This window comes from Taudactylus pleione, unplaced genomic scaffold (genome assembly GCF_031769625.1).
Source record: "Taudactylus pleione unplaced genomic scaffold, aTauple2 ptg000214l, whole genome shotgun sequence".
NCBI classification, from domain to species: Eukaryota; Metazoa; Chordata; class Amphibia; order Anura; family Myobatrachidae; genus Taudactylus; species Taudactylus pleione.
The window spans coordinates 14412042-14428008 of NW_028284616.1; the positions used below are offsets into that span (position 1 = coordinate 14412042).

The following is a 15967-nucleotide window of genomic DNA, read 5'->3' on the forward strand; positions in this document are numbered from 1 at the left end:
CCTTCCCAAAAATCCCCCATAGACTACTGCAGAAACGGGTTCCTAACTGACAATGTCAGAAAAAAGTGACAGTTGGAGCTTTAGATTACTCTCATGTCCTCATTTTTTATGTTTTTGCCCTGAAATTTGGCATGCAGCACCGAGCGACAGTTCTACCTGGCCATGCCAAATTTCAGATCTGTATCTCCTATAGTTTTTGAGGTGTAGCCCCTTGAACACCCTGCCCCCCCCTTCAGAATGCTCTATGGAGAAATTCGTTTTTTTAGATGCAGCCTTAATATAAGGGCATGACTGTGCCCTTATAACACATATATATATATATATATATATATTTATTTTTTTATTAGAAATACATTGTCCAACATGCAATGTGGATCCCCAACACCTTTCAGTCTAACCTCTTCAAATACATAGTTTGTACAATACACAAACACAGTATCTCTAGCGATGGTACATATTCAATTCTATATCATACCATGGCAATGTCTAATACTGCACATTACTGGGTAATAGGGTAGACAATCTTTACTCATTTTCCTGTGCACACAGGGGCTGTGAGGAATAATTAAAGCAGATATTGGGGACACTCCTGTAGGTATTAAATCGCCCCCTATGAGTCTAATCTCACTTCTTTATTTGAAGTGCCCTACAAATAGTGGCTGCTTTTGTTCTCTCTAGGTCTACTGCTATTTAGAAAAACGAAAGGTTTGAATTTTAGCGATAAATCAATGCATTGATGTAAACAGGCAGACATTAAAAGTCATTTGCAAAAGTGTGGGCATGTAGTTTTACAATTCGTGGAAATGTGGTTACTTGTGCTGAGTGTGGGTACATAACTAGGCTAATTCACATACCTATTCCTGACCAAGCAGTACAGTCTATATATTAATCCAATAAAGTCTGTCCCATCTCCTACATGGATGTGCGCCACCCCTCCAACAGCTCCCACTGCTAGGGAGACAGGAAAGACCCGAGCCGGTGAGGACAGAAGATAAGTATGGGGGCGCGTACAGTGTGAAGGAGCGGGCAGACAATGGGTGGTTTGGGCGACAGAGCAGGATGGCGGAGAAGTGGGCAGAAAGATGTAGGACAGCACACAGCAGGAGGTGGGACGGAGTATTTAGTGACAGACCGTGGTGACTCGGCAAATGCCTGGTCCCTTTACTAGTATGCTAAATATTGCAACACCTCTGCTGCCGTCACCTTAGCCCACAATGTCACATCCATTGTATTTCCCCATAAGGACAGGATCAATGCAAATGGAACAAATATTGGAGCAGGCAGACATTTACATTTTCATAAATGGCCCTGAGTATTTACGAACATCCACACTCACCCCGTCTCTAGGGTGTCTCCCCTAATTAGACGTAGCTTCCGAAAGAAGGACAAAGAGACTAAAGCATAAGATCGCCTGATCTTTAGGTATCCGGTAATCTCCTCTATGAGACCAAGATTTGCTTCTAGCTCTGCAGCAATGTTATCTATGGAAATAAAACAAGACTTTGGTAACAAACGCGATATGCTAAACACTAAATCAAAAGCCACATTCCCCCCCATCACCACATTTTTATATTTATTTCTGAATGACTGATTGGATCTGTAAGTGAAAGGGCTTTAATAAAAGTAACGAGTCACTTCTGGTTCAACATTTCTTCAGTTGCCTGTGATGCAATTTCTTCTTACAGGGACAAAGTACTCTTGGGTCTTTTGAAAACAGGAAATGAGCACATCCCTTAGTATATGTTTCTGCAATAGCTCTAGACTCAGTACATGCTGCAGAAACCAAAAGAGGAACAGTGTGGCCAACACAAGATGCCTTAAGCCAGAGCCGTACAATGTGCAGAGATAGAAAAAGCATCCCAATGGCCGACACAGTGATAGATTGGTCATACCGTGTCAAATGGACCAGTTTTCCCCAACTGCTGATTGTGCACTTTAGAGTTAGTGATAGTTGCACTCACCCCCGCTCTGAGGGCCATAGTTTTGCTGTTATTCCATATTGTGAACTCAAATTTTCCCAAAGTTAGTCTGACATAGATGCCAAGCTTCTTGAAACATTTTAACAAAACTGGAGATGGTCAGATGGGAACCCCTGGTCCACTTGACATGAAATGACCCAAATGAAGTAACATTACTCTTACCCATAATAAATATGAATGAATGACCCTAAACTCATGCACAATATGCTGCTATGGTAATCTTGTACTTCGATAAATAACAGTATACATAAAACAATACTCACTGCCTCCACGGATGTTGATAGACAAATTTCCACTGATCACTGTGCAACCTCGAAGCTCTTGCGCAGATGTGACAGAATCTATAACCTTCTCCTTTCCATGAACTGTACAGACTTTTGGGCATGGTCCTGCGCATGGTACACAGGTCAGCCTGTTGGAACCACGAAACAGACCAGATAGATTAAAATATGACTTTAATTGCTTAAGATTAAAACCTTGATTATGTAAAGGATATATGAAAATTATACTCTTGCTTTGAAAAGGTAAGTCGCCATGAAAAGTGTTCCATTAACGGCCAGTGAACGTAGAGCTTTATATAGTTTCCATTGGTAAATAATATTTTAGAAAAAACATATAGTTTTAGGGCTAGAGACCTGCATTGGGAAAAACTTCTTCATAGGAAGGCAGCAATGCAGAGAAGAAATACTGTACAGCTGGGAAGCAGTCTGTCCAGCTCAGACGTTACCGGCTGGTAAAGAATATCGTTCAGAAAGGCACATGTACAGAGCGGTATCAGTATGATTTACCGCCGGCCGCATGGCAGCGGAGGCCCAGCAGGGATGAAGATCCCGAAGCTTCAAAAGGTAAGTATTAGCTAACCTATTTTTACCCCCTGACCCTAACCCTCCTTTAGGGGTGCCTAACCTCACCCCCAAATGCCTAACCCCCCTCTAAGTGTCTAAACCTAAGCCCCCCTTCCCTGCAGCCTAACCCTAAGCCTCCCAGGGGGGTGCCTAACCCTAACCACCCCCCTTCCCCTAAGCCTAACCCTAACCTCCCGGGGGGTGCCTAACCCTAACCCCCCCTTTCCCTAACCTAACCCTAACCTCCCGGGGGGGTGCCTAGCCCTAAGTCCCCCCCAGGGGCCCCTAACCTAACCCCCTCCTCCGTGGCTGTCCGCGCCCGGCTTACCTTCGATCGGTAGGCCGGGTGTCAGGCTCCCGATTTAGGTCTAATGACAGGCGTCAGGATTTCGACGCCTGTCATTTGTACCTTGCCAGGATTAGACAGTCAGGAGACCGGCGGTCGGGATGTCGTCTATCGGCTTCCCAACTGCTTCCCGTACAGAGGGCCTGATTCAGACCCGGTCGCAAGCGCTGAGCGCTCGCAACCGGGTTGATTGTGGCCCACTGGGCATGCGCACGACGGAGCCGGCGCTCGCTCTGAATCAGGGCCGGGCCATTTTTTTTTTTGGAGCGGCCTCCTGGCCGCTCGCATAGCTGTGGGGCCACCCACAGCTATTGCAAGCGGCCATGATGATGGTCGAGATGGTCAAGACCATCGGGCTTGCGACGAGACCCTTGTGGTAGTCTCGTGGCCGCAAGCCCCAGAGAGCTTTCGGCTCAAATTGAGCCGGAAGCTCTCCACTGACATCACTTGTGATGTCAGTGGGGCCGCCCCCAAACGGTAGGCGTTCTCATGGGAACGCCTCCGTTTGGCCGGCCACACCCCCGGCCCGCCTACCAAAGGTGGCGAGCTGTCCCTCACCATCGACAGCTCGCCCCCTTTGTTGCGAGACCCGGAGCGACGGAGCGCCCGTTGCTATCTGGGTCTCGCGCATGCCCAGTGGGCCACCATCAACCCGGTTGCGAGCGCTCAGCGCTTGTGACCGGGTCTGAATCAGGCCCAGAGCCCCAGGCACATACCAGAGAGTCCCTGGCACATACCAGGGATGTTTGAAAAACTTTATAGTTTATGTACTTTACAGATCCAGGTACTTCACTGGTATCCTTTTTATAATTTTTGTAAGTATTTGGTATATAGCCCAGATTTACAGCATATTGGACAAATCAGTAGAAAACCCATTGGCTAGATACATCTCCACGGTCAGACCCTGGTATTCCAATGGTCAGAGTACCGCAGTTCAAATATTTTGCGTAAAGCATGGCCATTACAATCGCTTAATTTAAATGGGCAGGGTAGACATCTGTAGAATGATTATCTACGAAATATACTAGTCCAACCATTTTCAAAGACAATTGTGCTATTCGCAGTCTCACACTAGAGACAACTGTTTAAGATACAAGGACTTGTATCCTTATGGTGCATACACACGATCAGATTTTTTCTTCAGATATGGACGATAACGATTTAAAAATCGTTCAGTCGTTCATATCTGACGGAAAATCGTTCATATCTGACATGCCTGAACGATGGACGATCAACGATGCGCGTTCCCGTTTGTCAGATAACGATATCTGACATCTGATGGGTTTGCAGTCAGACTTGGACGATCCCATTCATTTTAATGCAGTCAAAAATCGTTCAATCGTTCAAATCGTTCAAAACTTTGGTCAAATCGTCCAAATCGTTCAAATCGTTTAATCGTTCATCTGACAAATCTGACAAGTCTGACAAATCTGACCGTGTGTACGCTCCATTATCCCGATCAAGATAACCTATCAGAGAATAGTTCTGGGCGCTGGAAAGAGCTGTGATGTTACTGTAGCCAATTAAAACCACTTAACTGACGTGGTCGGTTTTGATGCAAATGAAGCCAGCTGGCCTCGGCTGTGTTTTTGAAGTGAAAATTGGTTCTACACATGTGCAGAACGGATCTTTTCTGAGTACCCGGACTTTCCTGCGGACCAGGCAATTTTTGACCGGTTTTGCTGGAAAAATCGTCAGTTAAGTGGTTAAAACAGATGATATAGACAGTTACAACATTCTGGACATAGCCAATCTGTGGCCAGATCCAGGCTGATTGGATCAATACAAACACACTGACCTCAGTTGTGGAATACCAAATTTTGCACAAAAAATTAGAGAGCTGAAATATATAGTATGAAAAAACAAAATATAAAAAGGGTAGAGATCTACTCAATAAATGAACAGCAGCATAACAAAAAGGTGCCAACCCTATAGTAGACTGGCATCCCAGACAAAAAGGTCATAAAAGATAAAAGGTCATCTTGCAAGTATACAAAGTTACTTACGAGGTGGAGTTGGTGGTATAGCCAGACGGGCATTCCGGTATGCACTCGCCCTTGTGAATTACATATGGTTGGCAGGAGTTGTCCTGTGAATTTTGGCACTTATTGTGGAGATCCTGGCATTCATTGAAGGTGATGCAACGCCATCCCTGCAAACTGTAAGAGCCTGGTGGGCAAGACTCTACACACTTTCCCTGGTGTAGGAAGTTGCGGCATACTACGCACTTAGATGGGTCGTTAGGCTCCAGGCAGCTCCCAAGACACTCACTGTGGCAGCATTGGTCACCGGATGTACAGCCATGGTGCTTACAGGAAGCAGGGCAAACTGCAAGCAAAAAAAAAGACGACATAATAATTAGATCTTAAATAGTACTGTGCGCTTTAGATACCTTGTATGTTCACATCCAGGGCCAAATCACATAATAGGTCCACCACAGAATAACCCTAAAATTAGGATTCTAATTATCATTCATTTTTTTTGCAAAAGAAATTCAGCTCATCCAGTCAATATGGTCTGTAGCAAAATACTTTGCTGCAGAAGGAACATGCAGCTGTTGACGGAAATTGTATTAGTTTTGGGGAACTTGTGCACGCAAACTATTGGCAACATTAATACCCCCCATTATTCAGAAAATATTAGATGGGAAACCCGAGCACTTCTGTTTAGGACAACGGAGGCACGAGGATCTCAACAGCATTTTTAAACTCGTACATGTTGTGCTTATAATATAGATGCAAAGATGTCACAGACTTTTCCAAACAGCAACCTTGTATTATCATCTGCATTAATGTCTACTCTGAGGGGTATATTTACTAAAGTGCTAATTTTTAGAAGTGGAGATGTTGCCCATAGCAACCAGATTCTACTTAACATTTATCTAGCACCTTCCAGAACAGCATTTTTAAACCAGTGTGCCGCAATGTCGGTGCAGTCAGAGCTTTACTTGTACTGCTGGTCCAGGCAGTGTTTGGGCTCTTCAGGGAGGCTCAGACGTGCCCAGGTCATGACCTTTGGAGACGCGGCATAACATAGGTCACGCATGCTGTGTTGCATGCCCGTCTGCACACTGCTCCCAGCTCTGCACTATGTGCCGAGTGTGACTGAGCTACAGCCGATGAGGGACAAGACAGGGACAACAGTGAGCCTTCTCAGCTGGTTATTTTATTTTTCTTTGGGGCCCATTTTTTATTTTTTTTCCCTTCTGTGGGGGCCAGCCAATGTGATTGTTTTTTTTCTGTGGGGGCCAGCCAATCACATTGGCTGATCCCCACAGAAAAAAAAACAACAATGTGATTTTTTTTTTTTCTGTGGTGGCCAATGAGTGTATTTGTTTTCTTTCTGTGGGGCCCAATGTGTTCGTTTATGTTCTGTGGGGACAATCGTGTTTTATTTTATTTTTTGTGGGGTTTGATGTGAGTGTTTGATTTTCTGTGGAGGGCAATGTCTGTTCTTTTCCTGTAGGGGAGTGTTTTTTCCCATGGGGTCCAATGTGTGTGCTTTTTTCCCGTGAGGGACTGATTGTGTGCCTTAGCCATTTTTAAAATCTTGTTCGGTGTACCGCGAGTTGAAAAATGTTGAATCACTGTTCTGAAAGATAATAGCTAGAATCGGATTGGTTGCTATGGGCAACAACTCCACTTCTAAAAACCCGCACTTTAGTAAATATACCCCTTTAAGTCCGATGATAAAATATGCATACAGCAGAGGTTCCCAAACTTTTTTGAATCATGGCGCCCTAGAGTATCAGCATTGTTTTCACGGCATCCTTAAGCCAAAAGTTTGTTATTGAAAAATTCCGAAAAAATTTAATAAAGTAGTAAAGTGAAGTAGATTGTGCTTACCCATCATCCTTAGGTACAGTTATGTGGTGGTGGACATGTTTGTGCTTCTGTTTGTCCACATATTTACATTACACTGACCATAAATAATTTGACTTGGTGCTGGACCACTAACCTGAGGCACCCCTGCAAGTGTCCCGAGACACCCCAGGGTGCCACGGCGCACAGTTTGGGAACCACTGGCATACAGTAAGGTATGAGAAGATACTATAAAGTAATTGTATACTGTTTCTCCAGTCATTACAATGTCCATTCCATCCAATGAAATATGTGGGGAACACACACACACACTATTGATTAGCACTGAGAAATAACTCACTGCCAAACAGATGCAGTTAGGCGCTCTGATCAGTGAGGGAGCAGGACCACATGAGGTCACATTACCTACCAGCAAGTGTAACTCCAGAACCCAAGCTCAGCAGATAATGGGAACAGTTTAGGCAGAAAAGCACAACAATTAGAAAAGCAGTGAAAACTAAAACAAAGACTTGAATATAACATAAATTAGACAGACTAATCAATAGGCAGGATTGGATTGATCTGTTTAACTGAATGCAAAAAGATACAGACTTCCCTATATACAGCAATGCAGTGTTTATTTAGAATTGAATTTATTAAGGTATTATAATTGAAAATGTACATAAAAAGGTCTCTTGCAAAATCCAAATCATAGATATTTTTCTAACGTTACTGCTGACACTGCACACCTAAGCAAAGTAAGTACACATAATACGTACATGAGCAGATAAGGTCACTGTGAGTACAACACACATTTATCTCTTCCAGTTCCAGACACACTCCACTCCAGGACTCCATAGCTACCAAAGCGCCGCCCTTACACTTAACCAATCATGTAACTGCTGGAAACCGACCAGCTTGGGATCTGCCTTCCCTTTTGAACCCTCCTCTCTTCCAAAGCTCTCCCCCTACCCACTAAACCCTTGATGTGCTTGGGTAAATAAAACTAGTTATTAACCCTTTCACTGCTAGCCGTGTGGGGAAAACAAATACAAAAATCACATAGGAGAAAATCCTACATTAAACTGCAACAGCAAGAATAGGACAGTAACTAAAGGCTGCCATAAGGGTATTTATATGAAGACATACGTAGCTATAGAAGATATTGTAGTAAGGAATTGTATGGCACAGTAGAAAGAGGTTATGCGGGTCTATTGGGGGGCAGTATGTAGTGCAATAAATGTTATAGAGATAATCTAATGTACACAGAGATTTTTATACAGCAAAAGAAATGTGTAATAAGAAATATGGGGATAATACTGGCATAGCTATATAATATGTAACCAAGTTACGTTCCATTTTACAACCAAATCATTTCATTTTATTACTGGGATTTTAATACAGCTCCTAAAGTCCATCTATTAAACTGTCGTGTACATAATGTAACCATTTGGAGATGTCATTATTTGAATAGATTTTGACTTTCAAGCATTGAACTAACAGCCCAAAGGATAGATTCATCTCAATGCCACTGAACTATTACATGGCATGTCCTTAAAGCGTACCTGTCACTTTTGAGGAAATACGATTTCCTCTTAGCGTAAAAGAAACTGGTGTGTGTCTATGCGCCCTCCCATCTGGAGAAAGAGCACAGAAAAGCAGGGTGTGGTAACTGGGTGTCAGAGAAATACGGCATACTGCTCTGTCATCACTCCAGAGTCTTCCTTCCTAGGTCACACTTCCCAATTGCCTGCAAAGCTGAACCAAAAAGAGCCACCTGCAGGTGAGGACAGAGCACTATAAGGGACAACTATGATGCAGAGTTACAGTATTTGTATATAGGGCACACTGCTTTTCTATGCCAGAACAAAACAGCCTCATCTGGGGCACTAAGCAATGTACACAATATATATTTCCTCAAAGCGGACTGGTCCTCTATATCAAGGTCAACCCCCATTACAGCATGTTGTTATAATAGATTTGTGTATGCAAAGGGCTTGCACTGCTTCTTAACAAACATTTAAATAAGGTGGGGGTGTATGCAACGTAAATAGACAATTTCATACTTTAAAATGGTATTTCCACCTATATTCCACCTATACACAATGCATAATAAAGAAAAAACCCACAACAGTAAAAAGAATGATTTTATGGACCTCTCTGAATCTCATTAATGGGCAGATCCAAACTGTCTTCTTGGCTCGTAGTATTACACTACGGTAGTGTATATTTCTCCTTCAGTTTCTGTACCTGGAAGTGAAGTGTAGTGAGGGCGGAAGTGCTTTTCCCTGCCCATACAGACCACCAAAAAAAGAAACTTGTCCCTTCGCTGCGCTCGCTTCACTTACCATGCTTCGGGCTCGCTACAAAATTATATTCCCCCTCCATGTCCATGTAGATGGTAGGCAATGACGTTGGACAGTAGCTGAGGACAACAGGTTACAAAAACGGAAAGGGGTCTATCCACTTTCTTAAAACTACCTCCACACCCCTAGTTACAGCCCTGCTGCGTGACCAGGTTACTCAGAAGGTCAATTATCGAAGGATCTGCGACCGATTGTCTGTTTGTACGCAGTCATCTGGATTTGCAATGCCAATATTTTCACATAGCTGTTGCATACAAAGCAGTGACGGCATTAACATACATATTTGAATCAGGCCCACTGTTGCAATAAGCTGTAATGCACTGTCTGACATGAGGCAGAGGATGCAGCTTCCAGCGACTGAAGAGTACAAGCTGTACCCTCCAAAAGCTGCAATTTGCCATGCAAAAAGGTCCAACTGTTCACATGGGAGAGGGAACCTAAGGACCACAAGATGCAGCGCTCTAAACCGGACAACAACTTTATTTGTTTCATCTTGTGCTCTCAAAAACCATAAATGCAGGAAAGAGGACAGTGTACTGTGGTGGATCAAGATTATAAATATAAGTGGACCTCGCAACCAGTGTCACACATTATATAAGCAGCAGTAATCACAGGAATTATACCACCAGGGATCTAGCGTTCCCACTAGGCTGTTTTAGCGGGGCGGGGCGGCAAAAAGCGCCCTGCCCTCACAGCCTGCGGGTGCCATCTTCACCCGCGGGTCGCATTGTCCAGTGGGTGGAGAAATGTGCGTTGACCCTGTCACCGCCGGAGAATACACGCCGGGCGCATGCGCCCGCCATCTATTCTCCCTGTCTGCAGCGCTGGGGGGCTGCCCGACGTGTCCGTAAGTGCCGGGCACGCCCCCGAGAGTGACTAAAAGGGGACGCGTCTTATAGACGCCCCCTTTTCAGGCGCGCGCACAAAGGTGTCCTCTCTAGCTCCAGCGCTCTGCCTGCTGCCGGAGCTAGAGTGAACACTAGGGATCTTAAACAATATGCCAGTATTTATTCCACACAATATATCAGCATTTGCCCCTCAGGGTAATACACCAATAGTGATTCTGAGGAGATTATTTTTTTTTAGTAGTGAACACTTTCTACCCCTCATGCTATAATGTAACAGTGAGCCCTGGGATCTTATATCATCAGCACCCACATAATATACATTTTGCCTCACAGTATACCTAAATATAATAATGTTATGCTGCTTGGTTTATTCAGTGTATTCGATCTATATTCCATGATATCCAATGTGTTGAAATTATATACAACACTAAACTATGCTGTCTCATTAGTCTTGTCTCCCCTAAGCATTGGCACAATGTACAATCAGTAATTCTTGCTACACATAAGCGCTACTTGCTTTACTTATCACTCGCAGTGAATGCATTAGTAGCCAAATGGGTTTCAGTTCAGTTTTCTCAGGACTACAGTCTGATGAGCCAAGAAAAATATTAGCGTCATTACTGAGCGGGGTGCAGAGCTTGTGATCAGAAGTAACAGAGCGCTACCAGTGATGTGCGCTGCACTGTACATCATTCCATCAAAGGCAGTCTTCATACTGGTGTGGAGCTTTATTCAGAACATCCTGGTTTATGATGGGCAATATCTCCCTCGTTACAAAAGTCCTGTTTCTAATCTTTTATTGCAAAAACTTCATCTGACTTAAATACGTTCTTAAAAAAAATTATTGAATACACCAAGGCTCGTATTCAATTAGTTTCGCGTACGCGATAAAGTTTCGCCTGCCCGGACTTTGCCTTCATCATGTATTTTAGCCGCGGAAACTTATCGTACGTGCCACCGCTATTTGACGTATTCAATTCCAAAGGACGCGAAAACGGAGACATGCAAAGTCAGAACAGGCGAAAAGTGGTGTCAGAATCAGGAAAATCAGCCCGAATCCCCCAATAAGATGCAGGAACATTGAGGATCAATGTAGTAGTGTCCGATTAGCCCTAATACAACTGTTTGGGGTACTTAAGTTTGCACAATTGCCACTAATTAGCATTTTTGCACAAGTGGTGAAGAATGGCATAAAGCATTATTTTTGGTAAAATTAAGTAGTCCTGTCAGATTTGGGGTACCTGAAAATAGGTGCAAGAATCTATTAAAGTCTCTAAAGTGAACTTTTATAGAAAGTGAAATTCCACCCCCAAAAATGCACCTGCAATCCCCAAAACACTTGACCCCTTCTTAGTGCATCCCCCAGACCCTTATTTCGCTAGCTTGCGAACTTGTCCCCCCAATTTGCATTTTTTCACTCCCAAAGTACTTTTTTGAGGTGTTCTTAAGGTTTTTTTTTAGGAATTTGATGCAGTTCTCCATTGGTGGGGCTGTCCCAAGGGTTCCGAGTGGTTTTCTCACCTTTGCACCCCAAACAAAATTATGCACTTCTTTTCTCCACCTATTCAGAGGCGAATCTTTTTCTATTACATTGCATTGACTTTCCGCGTACGCAAAAAGCAGATGGAATTGAATATGGTGATACTTTTCCGTCAGGCGAAAAATCGCAATCGGCGATACTTTTTCACGGATCTTGGCTTTTCGGTTCTAATTGAATACGGGTCCAAATATTATTAAAATATACAAAAATGATAAAAATAAAGCGGATCATTGTGAATTAGTGAATAACTACTGCATTTGGGTGTTAACGATGGAACAATATTAAAAGCACAACTATTTTTCTAGTTCTACAAACACAGCTAGAATTCTAATATTTGGCTACAGTATGTGGACCAACCTGTGCTGGATACCCTTGCAGAAAATACAACAGTAGAAGCAATATGCAAAACAACCCCTTACAACATAAAGCTATGCTACCCCTTCTCAAGGGGGAAGAGTGGATCAGCAATCTGATCCAGTGCCTCTGAAAAGGCCGGTAATTCCAGCCATGCTACATACCAAAGGCATAGATAGCTGTCAACTACAAATTGGAGCCAAAACACAAAGACAGTATGGAGATATTTATTTTAAGAAAGCAATACTATTTTTAAAGAGTCTACAAAAGTGTTCAACACAATGTAATTTATTTTGAATTTAAAATTGCTACAATAAAACACAAAACTGCTATAATATGCCACAGAACATTTAAATAACAACTAAATCACTTTACAACAACTGTTACTGAAAAAGATGCACAGCATGGTCTTGCACTGGTGCACGTCATTTACCATGCCTCCCATCAGCCTGTGCAAACTAAAGGGGCACATCCACTAGAAGATAGTGGAACGACATTACGATTACAACATTGTAATCGTACAGTCGTTCCTCTTCCCCTGCAGTGCCTACACTGAACGATATGTCGTTCAGTGTAGGCACCCTCCCTCATCCCTGAACATGGCCAATCTGACGTTATGGGCAGATTGACAGGCATGTTCAGGCGATGATTGATGTCGGAAATAACCAGCAGGAGTGCGCATCACTAGCCGTTTTGACATTTTCATGCCAGATTTGTGCACGAACAATAACAATATCGTTCAATCGCTCATTTTAATCGGCAAGTGGATAACCGCCTTAAGACGCTACCATCTTGTCACACCACTGTTCATATTGGCACAAATCTAGGCAAATTTGTGTACTGGTGCTGAAGTTGGTTTTACACTGCACAATGGGTGATCACATTCTAGTTAATATTCTATTTTCACACCTGTTAAAATGTCCATGTTTGGATTAAAATCCCTCTCAAATTTCTGAAAAGCAATAAGATCTAGAAGAACATCAGATTATGTAACATTAGTAAAATGTTTTTCTCCACGCAATAACTTGCCCTAGCAAACCACCTGTCAGATATAGAGGTGCCAATCTACTTGACAAAAGGCTCTGCAATACATTTGGCAGCTAAAAAGAGCTTCCATAAAGTTCGGCAAATCAGAAGTCAGTCAAATATAGGAGGCAGCTGATCTTTAAGGAGCCAAGTAAGATGTGCATTCATTGACACCAATGGGAACTTCAGGATTTTATTTAGGTGCATTATCTGACTACCTCACATAATCTGTCTATTCCAGGTTTGATATGAATGCATGGTGAACAATGCACTATTTTTTGGGCACTCATGGTCACCCTGCAATTCCACTATTTTCTCTATTATGTAAAGTATGGTTCACACGCAGACCATGCGATCGCACATTATTTATTTATTACCAGTTATATATATAGCGCACACATATTCCGCAGCGCTTTACAGAGATAATATTCTCAGATACGCCAACCTGACGCAGGTGGGTGGTTGTGATGTGGGTTTTACTCCAGCTGCCACCACGAAGAGTATTAGAATAGCGCTCTTGCGATCGCCAGACACTTAAAGCTTACTTAATATTCCACAAATAATAACACAAATGTAGCATGGGCCTCTCCAGGCACGTGAATTCATAGAGCACAAGATAACGCTGATAAATATTTAGGATTAATTTAGAAAATATCTCCAGGGTTAAATTACAAAGAAAAACAAGTGCATAACCGTTCCATCTTGAGGGAGTGTAGCCCGACTTCTATGCTTGTTTGACAGATATAGATGGGACGGCTGTTTCAGACGAGATGGGAACGGGATGCCAGCGTTCTGGAACCCGGCGGTCAGAATCCCAGCAGAGTTAGAATACTGATACTCTGTCGGTCGGTATGCTAACCCTCCCCCTCTCCCTACCCTAACCTTCCCCGATGCCTAACACTAACCCCCCCCCCCCCCCCCCGAGTGCCTAATCCTAACCTCCCCCTTCCCACACCCAAAACCTAACCCTCTCCCCCTAGTGTCTAACCCAAACCCCTAACGCTAACCCCGGTACTTACCTTCGGGATTACGGCAGTCGGAATGCCAGCGACAGGTGTCGAGATTCCTGCGCCGTTATACTGACCGCCAGAATCCCCTCCCTCTGTATTTTAACCACATCGCGCTTCAAACAGAATAGGGTGGGTGCAGGTCCAGATACTAATGATGGCGGCGGTGGCTGGAAAAACGGTGGGTGGGATGGCTTTCTACATACAGCCAAACAGATATTCAGCATACACGAGTGGATACTCACATTAGCATAAAGATAGTAAAAAGGCTGCCACGACCATACAGAAAGCCAGCCAGAATCAGGCCTGTATGCTTAAATGTACATGCTCAACAGCAAGAGGACTTTGGGAATTATTTAAAAATGTTGCCATTTCTATACGAACACCTTTATTAGGTCATGTTATACTACATATACAGCATTGTGCCCTACATGGAACAGATAGATTTACTTTAGTTAGTGAATGCAGTAAGAAAAGTTTACAGAGGGAGTTGAACTATGGTAATAGGGAGCCAGCAGATATTCAGGCAGGATCAGGGCATTTTAGGGACAGTAAGGTCCACTTAGTGCATAGAAGGCAGGAGATAAATAAGGTGCAGGCATGGAAAGACAGAAGAAATGATGGGGAGGAGGAAAGGGAATGTATCACAGCTGCACACATTCCATGCTTAGAATTGTTGCTTTTGCTAAAAGGTCAGTAACCCCTTCAGTGCCAGCATGTTTTGGAAAATATTTTACTTTATACAGTAACTATGTTGTTACACAATTATCAGTGGTTTTAGACCTGTTTCACAAAAACAGCCCCCACCTCCTTATCATACCATTTTAATCTACCATCTCCTTGCTATTAATGGCTGTTTTTCTCTCTTGCTTTTTCCCCCTAAGTTCCTACTTCTGATTAGCTCCCTTGTCCCTCTCTTGCGTAATCATGCACCATGTTCATGCAGTTATGTCTTTCCATGATTATTATTATTATTGTACAGTGTTCATGAGGTTCCAATATATTCTACAGCTCTGTAAAATAAAGGCACTGAATTAAGGTCTTGAAGTTCCTGCCCAAATAAGCTGACAATCTAAAATGATAAGGGATCATGTGATGTATGAGTTATGATGGGAAACAAGGACATTCACTGAAGAGAAAATGTTTGGAATATAAAAAAAGAAACTAGGAGAAGTGCTGCTGGATTGGAGGGAATGCCTCCACAGAGTAGGAGCAAACATAACAAAAAGCTCAATAAAGCTAGTAAAGTGCAGGATATTAAATCAGCCTTCTGCTGATAAAGTGCCCAAACTCTTCTACATATACTTAAACCACAGATTACACTGATTATATGAGTTGTACCGTTTCTGTTATGTTTCTATTTTACTTTTAGATTTCTGTAGTTGTAATCTAAATTATATTTAATAAGCATCGTGACTATTTGTCATTAAAACCCATTTGATATCTTTCTGTATTTTTGTTCTCAAAGAATTCACATGTCCAATAGATTGCATTCTAACGCCACATTTATGCAGGGAATTGTTTGGCTTACACAGTCACTTTGCTAAATTTGGTTGTGATTGCATTTCAACAAGTCAGGGAGTAAATGAAGACTTCCTAAGAATGTCAGCTTCTAAACCAAACCTTAGTGGTAGCAGTGTTTGTTATTAATAGCGAGTTACAGATAGATTTTGAAGGGGGTGGGGAGTTTAGTCATTTTTAAACAGGCCATGCGGTTTTGTTATGATTAACATTTTCAGCTATCATGTATGCTTTAGTGGGTCTTGTCATGATAAAACTAGTAGAGAAGGAAATTTATTAACGATGTGTAAAATGAAAATGGGAGTATGAAGACCAAAGTAAGAGGTGGCATAACA

At 42.8% G+C, this 15967-nt stretch overlaps 1 protein-coding gene across 1 annotated transcript in view; it reads right to left on the reverse strand.

Moving 5' to 3' along the window:
• INSR (insulin receptor) overlaps window positions 1-15967 on the reverse strand; it is a 137480-nt gene that overhangs the window by 44444 nt on the left and 77069 nt on the right. The window contains exons 4-6 of the mRNA XM_088478470.1: window positions 5177-5498; window positions 2243-2391; window positions 1337-1481 (exon numbers count right to left, since the gene is read on the reverse strand). Coding sequence (XP_088334596.1) covers window positions 1337-1481; window positions 2243-2391; window positions 5177-5498 — 616 coding nt within the window. The remainder of the gene's footprint in view (window positions 1-1336; window positions 1482-2242; window positions 2392-5176; window positions 5499-15967) is intronic.